Source organism: Etheostoma cragini, chromosome 24 (assembly GCF_013103735.1).
Source record: "Etheostoma cragini isolate CJK2018 chromosome 24, CSU_Ecrag_1.0, whole genome shotgun sequence".
In the NCBI taxonomy this organism is placed as follows: domain Eukaryota; kingdom Metazoa; phylum Chordata; class Actinopteri; order Perciformes; family Percidae; genus Etheostoma; species Etheostoma cragini.
The window spans coordinates 313,130-323,642 of record NC_048430.1 but is presented as its reverse complement, the minus strand read 5'-3'; the positions used below and the strand labels follow the sequence as shown (position 1 = coordinate 323,642).

At 39.3% G+C, this 10,513-nt stretch overlaps 1 protein-coding gene across 2 annotated transcripts in view; it reads left to right on the top strand.

Annotated features, from left to right (window-relative positions):
- Positions 1-3,156: 3,156 nt before the first annotated feature.
- LOC117939580 (zinc finger protein 513) overlaps positions 3,157-10,513 on the top strand; it is an 11,361-nt gene continuing 4,004 nt past the window's right edge. The window contains exons 1-5 of one of the 2 annotated variants that reach the window (XM_034864991.1): positions 3,157-3,304; positions 3,553-3,819; positions 6,683-6,805; positions 7,714-7,848; positions 8,951-9,448. In XM_034864991.1, the coding sequence (XP_034720882.1) occupies positions 3,780-3,819; positions 6,683-6,805; positions 7,714-7,848; positions 8,951-9,448 (796 nt within the window). In that variant the 5' untranslated portion in view covers positions 3,157-3,304; positions 3,553-3,779. Of the gene's footprint in view, positions 3,456-3,552; positions 3,820-6,682; positions 6,806-7,713; positions 7,849-8,950; positions 9,449-10,513 lie in introns of both variants that reach the window. The other variant, XM_034864992.1, reaches the window with a different exon arrangement.

Sequence of the window (10,513 nt, the reverse complement as noted above, 5' to 3'; positions counted from 1 at the left end):
TATATATATATATTAATTAATCCTTAATGTAAAATACTCAATTCAAAAATAAAATGAAGAAGTTAACACGTTTAAGACAAATGAAAGTTAGGATGACGTTTTTTTCACAATTGTTATGAATACAAAACTAATAAAATGAAGTTGATCTGACTTGAAACTGACAAACAATTTAAATTTAGTTAATGAGAAAGATTAGTTGATTCAAATACATTGACATTTTCCAATTGTTTTATTTAGATAAGTTTTCTTTGGTTGTAAAAGTACAAGAATAAACCAAATTAAGTGTGTAAAATGCAAAAAAAAAAAAGTCAAGTAGAATTAAATCAAGAAGTTAAACACGTTTGACATGTTTTTTTCACAATTTTAATGACGTCGATCTGACTTGAAACTGACAATCTACTTAAATTTAGTAAATGAGAAAGATTCAAATACATAGAAAGGATCTGTGACAACATTAATTGTTTAGATCAGTTTTCTTTGGTTGAAAAGTACAAGATTAAAGCAAATTAAGTGTATAAAATGCAGTGCAAAGAGGCAGAATAGCCAACAAAAGTAATTTAAATGCACAAGAGCAATACCTCTATTTCCCCCTCAGCTTTCACTTGTTTTTTAACTCCTAATATCCTTAAGTTATTAGTGGCTGTAAGTGTTTAAATATCTAGCTGAGAGTTGTTAGTTTTGACTTAGAGTTTGCAGTGTAGAAAGAGTCTTACATAACTAGAGCCGTGATTGGCTGGAAACACAATTACTCACAGTGGAGATTGAGGTCAGAGAGATAATTCCTTCATTAAAATCCAATTAAAATTCCACAAAGATGACACTCACTCTATTGCCAAAGCAAACGATAATAGAAAAAGCTCCACGGAGCCAATTAAATCACTTCATATCATGCTTTAACCTTTTAAAGAGTATTTTAATTAAACAAAATAGACGGATAACCTATCCGCTGTATCAGGTTGCAGTCTGGAGCAGAAAGAAGGGACGTTGATGGACGCAGCTGCTGATTCATCGTTAACGGCCGGACGACAAAGCAAAGCGCTCAGTCCGACCCGAAACTCGTCCAGCACAGGAAGCCCAGCGATGGACGTGAAGGGGGACAAAGGACACAAAGAAGAAGGAGGTAAAAACAACGTGAACGGCGAGGCAGAGAAGAAGAACAGCAGCCGAGCGACGACATTGTACAAAACGGTGTCCTACAGGAGGATCCGTAGAGGAAACACCCGGCAGAGGATCGATGAGTTCGAGGCCATGATGGACCCGTGATCCAACCAACCCTAAATGGTGTCACAGGTGTAGTTCTGATGGCTTTTTTGGGGTTCTTGTGCTTGAGGATGGCGACACCTAGTGGTCACCAACGCATTCTCATGAACGGGTTTGTATGATATCGTACAAAAGGTTGTGTACAACAATTCCTATTATCTGCGACCACAGGACAGTTACATATAACCGGGAAAAGCTTACTGGGAGTCGTGTTGGTTTCAGGACTCAATGCAGTTGAGTTTAGTCGACAAAAAGTGACTTTAAACCAAGAAAAGAGCCCCATGAGCTGTCATTAATTACAGGGCGCGTGGCAGTTGAGTTTAGCCGATAAAAAGTGAGCGTTGTGAAGCAACAACAGTTAAGTCAAGGCATCAAATTGTCTAGTTAAGTTTGGAAAAATACCCCTGGGTATGCACATGTTTTTCATGGGTGAAAGTGTTTTCTGCAGGTGGAATATACTGCATAAATATATATATATATATATATATATATATATATATATATATATATATATATATATATATATATATAATATGTGGAATACATAGGAATTACAGTGCATTACTTTTTCGTAGCGATATGTACAAGTTGTTCATGAGAACAGCTTGTAGTGACACAAAGACAAAAGTAGTGGGCTCAGGATAGAGCCATGTGGGACGCCATGTTGAAATGTAACATTTCCAATGTTGTGAGTGTTTGGAGGACACCTAAAGGCCGCAGGTTTGAGCTCTTAGTTAACGAAAATGTGTGTCATCAAAGTGTCGTCCAGCAGAAGTAAATCACTTCTATTTTTGTAGCTGTAGCTTTAAGACAGCGCACCATATTTTGCATGCACCATTTTCAGGTTTAAGGACAGTTAAAGTGGCATTTTTACAGAATTAAGTCTACCAAGCAGACCCTGTTTAAGGATGTGATACCGGACAATAAAAATGTTGAAAACTGGTCTCAAATCTATTTTATACTTTATTATTTTCACTGATGTTATTTTTAATAACAGACTTGAACCAGACACATCTGATGATATGTAGCTGATATATGTGTGTATGCATTTAGATAAAATCATAACAAAGATAATTTAATTAAAGAGGAAACTATAATTAAAACTTCAGATGTCTGTTAAATCCTATAAAATGATGAAACTGATAAAACTGAATGTATAGTGTTTTATAGTTAATGTAAACTTCACAGTCTAATAATCACTATTGTATTATATTTATTATAGAATTTAATGATAATAAATGGATTTAAGTCTCACAGATTTTGGTTTTGTGTACATTATTTTGCACACTAATAAGAGTTAAAAGATGTTGGTCTGTGTTAATTTCCACATATATAGAGGAAGATATTAAGATTGAAAAGAAGAAGGGAGAAGAGGAGGAAAAAAAAAAATTAAGGCAGATATTAGGAGGATGAGGGCAGAAATGACGGAGAAAGAAAAGCAGGTAAAGGACAAAAAAGTGAAGGGAAATGTAGAGAAGAAAAAAGAAAGGATGATAAAAGAGGGGACGAGCAGGTGTTAGAACAAGAGGTAGAGAAAAAGCAAGAAGAGGCAAAGATATAAATAGAAAAAGTGGAGGAAAAGGATGGAGCAAAGACTCAAAGTGAGTAAGAGGAAGACGGAGGTAGTAGAGAAAGTGGTAGTATTTTCTCTTTTAATGCCACTTTCTCTACTCCATTACATTTGTCTGACAGTTTTAGTTTCTTTACAAATTAAGATATTTTATCAAATCTAATGTTTTGTTATAAATTAAAATCCCCAACAGTTAATTTACACACAGTAAAATTCAATATACGCATTTTACATTAAATAAATAATGCTAATTGCAAAAGGTATTCAACTCAAATTGCTCCTGAAGCAGTATAGGACATGTTATTGACAAGAGACTACAAAACCCACAATCCTCTGCTCCTTAAGCTGACGTCACCTGGAGCCCGGACCCGGCGAATGTCAGCGGTGGAGTGTGCGTTTGGCCACAAAAGACACATTTATTAACAAGTTAGCGACATTTTGTCGACGACAGTGTATTTGTGGACTTTGTCGCAGGTGTGTTCAGCGCGGTGACATTTATGAGTGTAATTTATATCCTAAATTTCTAGTTTAAACGGTTTTATTTTGAATAGCTAGCTAGGTGGCTAACAAAATGGCTCCGTCTATTTACTGCAGAACAACAACAAACACTGCCTCACAATGTTAGGTGTGTTTAACGTTACTTTATCGTTATATTCATGTATTTTTTGATATGTATTGGCTTCAAGAAGCCGTTTTCTAATCGGTGCCGGTGTCGTTTTTAGGCAGTAACGTCAGTTGGAAGTGATGACACCTCCGCTGCTAACGTTACTGTCCGTTGGAGGAAGAGGAAGAGGAAGGAGGTGATGATGATGATGATGATGACATGCAGTTAGCTGGCTGCTTGGCTGGCTGGCGGACGCACGGACGCACGGACGGACGGACTTGAGCCCACCTTGTGTGTGGTGTCGCCCCAAAACCAGACCAGGATCCGGGACCACAAGAGGCGAAGATGCCGCGGAGGAAACAATCCAACCCCCAGCCGGTGAAGCGTGAGTTTTAACGGCTCTCCTGCAGCTAATGAGCTGCCTTTCTCTTCACAACCAAGCACATTTTAAGGAAGTGTCTCTCAGTCAATGTAAAATCCACTTTTATACACCTATGTTTTTTGTTCTTGTAAGTTTAGACTCGAAGTGTAGCCCAGGAAAGAGTAAGCCTAACTGGTCCAACATATGTAGACATTGACAGAAATGTGTTGTCCTTTTATTCTTTATATTTTGCATCTGTTCCATTTTCTTTCAACATCATTAAAGCGGCTTGAAAGATCATCCATTTATGATTATTTGGCAGATGCTATACACGTCTATGGAGAGGTAGCTGCAAAGCAAAGGAGCACAAACCAAGAGATCACGACCAAAAGAGTGACATAAGAACAAATTGGGCTGCTTCATTATGGGGAAAAAACAATTATTTTGGTCAGTATTGAAATGTCGCTTATTTACCACGATTAACAACGACTTTTGGATAGATTATTGAGCTTAAAAAACAGTGAAACATCCCAAACAAACTGTGAAAATCCCCATAAAACTTTCCCCCTTTTAAAATCAATAACACAAAATACATATTCAAATGGGAATTTTAAGTGTGTGTGTGTCTTTCAGAGCACAAGACAAAATAAGTCTACTTAAATCGTGAAGACTAATAGTTTTTTTATCGATTTACATTGTTTTGGGGGATCGTTTGGATCCAAAATCGCGATTAAAACCCAGTCCTGCATTCTCGACTCAAAGCTTCTCCAGCCGAAGTGTTTCAGGGTAGTACGGTACCCAGAGAGTTCAGACTAGGGTCTGTGGTGGACCCCAATGACCCACAAGAGGGTCTGGCTCCCATTGCTCTGCATGCATTTCCATAAAACTTTGTCTTTTTTTTGGAGTACTTTAATTTTTCCGTTAACAAGAACAAACAAAAACACTATTTTAAAGAAGGTAAACAATGTTTTGAGGTTAGTCACAGTCCAAATAACCTTTTAATAAAGGTGTAGTATCCCTTTCTGGGTTATGTTATATTATCTAAAGACACAGTTCTTCATTTTTAAACATCATGTAGTTATGGATAGAGGAGAATCAGACGTCCATGTGACGTTAATACACTTTCTGGCCGAAGTGTTGTCCTTTTTTAAGTAGATGTGTTTGTGTGTGTTATCTCATCCTGAATGTTTTGGCTAAGTTGGACTTCCTCTCTTCCTCCTCTCTGCTTCCTGTCTCCACTTCCTCTTCACAGGCCCGTACCTGACCCCCTCTGTTCTCCCTCCTCTCCACCTTCCTTTCTTTCTTTCATCACTTCCGGTTTGACTTCTCTCTCTCTATGAGTCCCTTCTTTTTTTACATGTGCACCCCCACATTACCTGGTTTGTCTACAAGAAAATGCTACTTTGGGATAATCTTGTTTTTCTCTTTTAATTTGGTCTCCATTGTCTGAGCTCCAGGTTTCATGTCGTGGTGTCTCAGCAACGCCTTTCCCATAAATAACATGTGTAAACATGCACTTAACTAACCAGCTCAGGTAGCTTCCTTCAGTAGAAACTTTCCCTAAAAAGAGCATTAGAGATGAGGATTAGAGAAACTTGCTTTTCTCAATTATTTCTTTCCTGAACGTCAATTTCCGGACCATGTATTTGTCTTAACAAGCTTCTTAATTTAAAAAAAAGACTTTGGACAGTGACAGTAGTTTTATTCAAAGTCTGACTTATTTTGACTAAAACTAACATTAAGTAGCTTTGTCAGAATTTTGAGTTTTCACAGTTAAACACTGGACTATATCAGTAGTTTGGACACAAAACAGTTCAAGAAGCAGCATCTCACTCAGTTAAAATGAGTAAATGTTGGCCAAAAAGTTTTATTTCTCACTGCCATTATGAAGAGGAAGGAGACACGATGAGTCATAAAAATGGGGATAACAATGCAGACTTTTTTTCCAAATGCAGACATGCTGTTGCAAGAGTTTATTCTTGCAAAAAGTGACAGAAGTAGTTGTGTGCAGAATGGAAAACAAGCGCTTAAGAGTGACGACGTTTGCCCATCTAAACACCCATAAAGGGGGCATGATGGTCTTCAGAAAGTTGAGAGCTTTCTCAAGGTTTAAGGGTTCTTTGGACCTTTGCGTCAGCCATGTTTGTTGTTGATATTTTCATTATTGTACCTAGTTATTCTCTACAATATCACAAGTTATCAACAAAGCTTATTGTCAAAAAAGTGTCTAAACCACAAACTGTATAAAACAGATGAGTGTATGAAAGCGCCATAGGTCATCAGGGCTTTGTTCTGTCTCTTATCCCTTCTTCCTCTTCCTTTTCCTGGCTCCCTCGGCCTCCTTGCTCACTCTCCAACTCTTCCTCCTCTGCGTTTATCTCGTCCTCACTGATTTCCTCTGCTTGTCTGTTGTCTTCTCCCCGATTTACTCTCTCCATGATCCATTTTTTGTTGTTGTTGTTGTTGCGCCTATTCCCCAAACCCTTAAAATTCGTAGGTTTTCTCCAGAATTTGGTGAGTTTTGAGTATGTTAAGCCCCATAAAAAAGGTCATTAATTTGCCAGAGGAATAAGGATAATTCCTTTTTGGGCTGCTGTTGGAGCTCGGGCCCTATTTACCAGTTTGGCTGCCTAGTGTCCGGTTTGCTTTAGTTGGTTTTACTTGGATACAAAGAGGTCATAAAATATTTAAAAAAAAGTTTACAGGAAATTAAAACGTGTTTATTAAAGTAGTTGCATTCAAAGGAGACGTTTTTAGGGCGTTGAGTAGTAAAGCAGACACCAAAGTTGCAACCTGCTTGATTTTATTTGTATTAACTGCTTAGTTAAAGGGATTGGAAGTATGTTTCAAACGAGTAATCACGAGAAATATTTGTGTTTGTGTTCAGTGGAGTCGGAGGACGGGGCGGTGGTGTGTGAGCCGGGCTGCCTGGTTCTGGAGAGCGACTTCCTGCTGAGCGGAGAGCTGGAGTTTGGAGACTCGGAGATCATGGGACTGGATAGAGAGTCAGGTCAGTCGCACACACACATTGGATCCTACGTTAAATAGCAGATAGTCGCTTTGCCAGATGCTCCTGCAAAGCGTGACGGAGGAGAGTCCGGCTCCTCCATGTCACTACCCGATGTGAGTCGCACATGCGTCATTTTCTGACAAGAGCAGATGTGAGTTACACAGTAGGGACTTTGCAACAAGTAGCATATAAGATGCTAACAAGAGACTTCTGTAATGTCAACACAGTAAAAATACAGATAGCTTTATCTGTAATATGATGCTTTTATTAGAGCAAGCCTCCGGGCCACAGCTATTTAAAGTGCCGCCACACGCTCTCCCGCTGGAAGGGTTAGACCTACAATGGATCTACATAACAAAGTTGGTTCACTGCTAGCTTAGCTACAAGTAAGCATCAAACACAACGAAGGCTGTCAGTTGAAAGGCGTTTAGAGCTAACGTTAGCATCAAACAACAACGTTCTGGAAAACTCCGATTGGACAGATAGTCTAGCTCGCTGTCTGGATTTCCCCTGCAGAGATCTGAGGAGAAGTCAACCATAGTCCTCATTTATTGACCGGAGTTTAAAATGTCAACACAAAGGAAGGTTTTAAGACTTAAAACTAAAAGCACCTGACTTTAAAAGATTAGTTTGATAACCATGTTCCTCCAAAGTCATTTGTGAATTAAAGCAAACTGTGGTGTCTTGCCAAAGCTGACATGCCTTGTTAAACAAATACAAGAGCAAACTGTTCATGTCCCTCTTAGGCTTCTGTCAGACCGGCTCTGTAAGTGTTTTATTTAAAATGTAAACCATGTTTGTCTTAAATTTTCATACGTCAACATTAGCAATATGTTTTGTGTGTTTTGATGAGAAAAATCCCAGAATTTGTGCCAGCAAAGCACCTTTATTCTTCTTGTGTTCTTCAGGTATGACGGTGTTCTCTCTGAGTGTGGAGGACGACCCTTCAGCACCAACAGACTCCACCTTCCCAGCTTTCCTCTCCTGTAAAGGATGTGGTCAACTTCTGGGAGACTCGCCTCTGGGAGCAGGCTTAGATCTAGGTACCTGACTTTGTTTTGTTTTAGTTTAGAAAATATTTATAAAAGAAAACCACCAAGACAAAAATGTAGAGGCAGAAGTTTTGTCAAAATGTTCTCAGACAATTCGGCTTCTGTCAATTGTATTCAGTTGTATTCAATGTTAATTTTGAGATCTTTGATAGGTTGATATTTATGCATGTAAAAAGTGAAAAGGCAGTAAACCATGAACACTAGGGTGCAGGAATAGACCAGAATGTGTCTCCAAAATAATGAGTCGTGGTGTCAAAGGTAACTCTGTCTCACAGAAATAGATCAACTGACCACTGCAGGACTAGAAGACTATAAGAAACAAAGTTATTCCAATGGTTCACTGGTCAATCACTGTTTGAATATAGTGAGGAATGTATGATACAGCTGCAAATAAGTATTTGAACACCTGAGAAAATCCATCATTGGACATCTCTTTGGTCTTGGCCATGTCAGTAGTTGGATTCTTACTGATTGTATGGGGTGGACAGGTGTCTTTATGCAGCTAACGTCCTCAACTAGGTGCATCTAATTTAGGATAATAAATGGAGTGGGGGGGGGGGGACATTTTGAAGGCAGACTAACAGGTCTTTGAGGGTCAGAATTCTAGCTGATAGACAGGTGTTCAAATACTTATTTTCAGCTGTATCACACAAATAAATAGTTAAAATTGTGATTTTTATTTTTTAGATTATGTCTCTCACAGTGGACATGCACCTACGAGGACAATTTCAGACCCTCCATGATTTCTAAGTGGGAGAACTTGAAAAATAGCAGGGTTTTTTCCTCACTGTAAAGCTGCAAATGATTTGAAATCCTTGGACTCGTCATCTTTAAAGTCTTCATCATCGTCTCCTGATCTCAACCCTTTATCAATCTCTACAAAGATATATCATTCTCTTCAATAGACCAGTGTAGGAGATAAAGATGTCTCCATTGATGTGCTGATGTGTGTCCTGTGTTGTGTTGTGTTGTGTTTAGAAGGTTGTTGGCATCTTGTGTGGTTTGTGTATTTGTAGTTTTTTTCTTTTGATATCTTGCTGCACACGAAGTGTCGTTTTTTAAGAATAAAGCTGAACTTGAACTGATGTTCCAGGTGTGGGCCTGGACCTGGGGGCGGAGCTGTATTGTCTGACCTGCGAGGAAGGCCTCCAGCATGATGCGTCTATCGACTCCTCTCGGGTGGAGGAGGCGGACCGAACCATCGGCGGCGACTCCGACAGGAAGAGGAGGAGCGCGGGTAAGGCGGACGGAGCGGGTGACATCCCTTCTAAACTGTTCTCGTGCTCGCTGTGCCCCTTCACCTCGCGCTACTCCAACCACCTGAAGCGCCACATGAGGACCCACGACGGCCAGAAGCCGTACCGCTGCCTCGTCTGCCCCTACGCCTCGGCCCAGCTGGTCAACCTGCAGCGCCACGCCCGCACCCACACCGGGGAGAAACCGTACCGCTGCCACCAGTGCAGCTACGCCTGCAGCTCCCTCGGCAACCTGCGACGGCACCAGCGCATGCACACGCAGGAGAGACCGCAGAGGAGGGAGAAGGAGAAACGACGAGGGAGGAGGAAAAAGGCAAACGCTGAAACTGAAGAAGGTAATAATAAACATGAAATTATTCACATTACCACGCGGCAGACACAGTTTCACTTAAAAAAATGACTTAAACCGATTTAATTGTTGATCTAAAATTGGTGGTCACGTCAAGTCTGGTGAAAACTTACACATTTTAAGGGTTTGGGGATTAAAAGCAAAAAAAATGGCTCGCTTGAGCACCCTACAATATTTCAATATTCAATAATGTACAAAATTACTTAAGTAGTCGACAACCAATTGCCAATGTGATTAGTCTTTGCAGTTCTATTTATAATGATTCAAGACAGAGAAAAGCAGCACATTCTCAACATTAGAGAAGCTACAACAAGAGAATATTTCAAATTTTCCTTCGTAAATGACCTAAATAATTAATTAGGCCTCACATTGTTGATTTAAGTACTTACCACAGCAGAAAAACCTTTTTCTTGTCCTAAATAAATTAAATAAATTGGTTGTGGCTGTGTGTAATTGTACCGAATTATTACAGGTTTGTTTTATTTGACAAATGTTTGCCAGAAAAGAATATTTTGGGCAGATTAGAAAGATTTGAAGACTCACAAGGGGACAGAAACTGTCGTGAGGTGTGGTATGTAAATGTTGGGTGTCCCTGCACTCAACACTTTAGGTCCGTTGCGCATGCAGGGGAACATTTTAATTTTGGAAGCATTGAGCGTAAAAGAGGAACCAACAAGTCAGAACTGAAAGAGTTTAAAAAATGAGGAAGAGAAGTTCTCCTCTGCTGAATTCAGCTGCATGAGAGACCATTTCTTACATTTAATATTTACAGTTTAGCTGATAATTATCTAGAGAAACAGTACTTAAAAGAGGGTGTTAGTAAAGAAGTCGAACCATCACAGGAAATGAGAACAGAAGGGATTTTTCTGTACGAAAGATCTGTACAAACTTTAGGGTTTTTCTTAGTGAGGTTTTCTAATGTTCTTCATGGTTATATGTAATAATATGCTAAGTATAATTTGAGTAATCAATAAGATCAGACCAGACTCCGTTGATATTTCTTTTGAACCCTCATGTTTTCCTCGGGTCAAATTGACCCGTTTTCCTATAT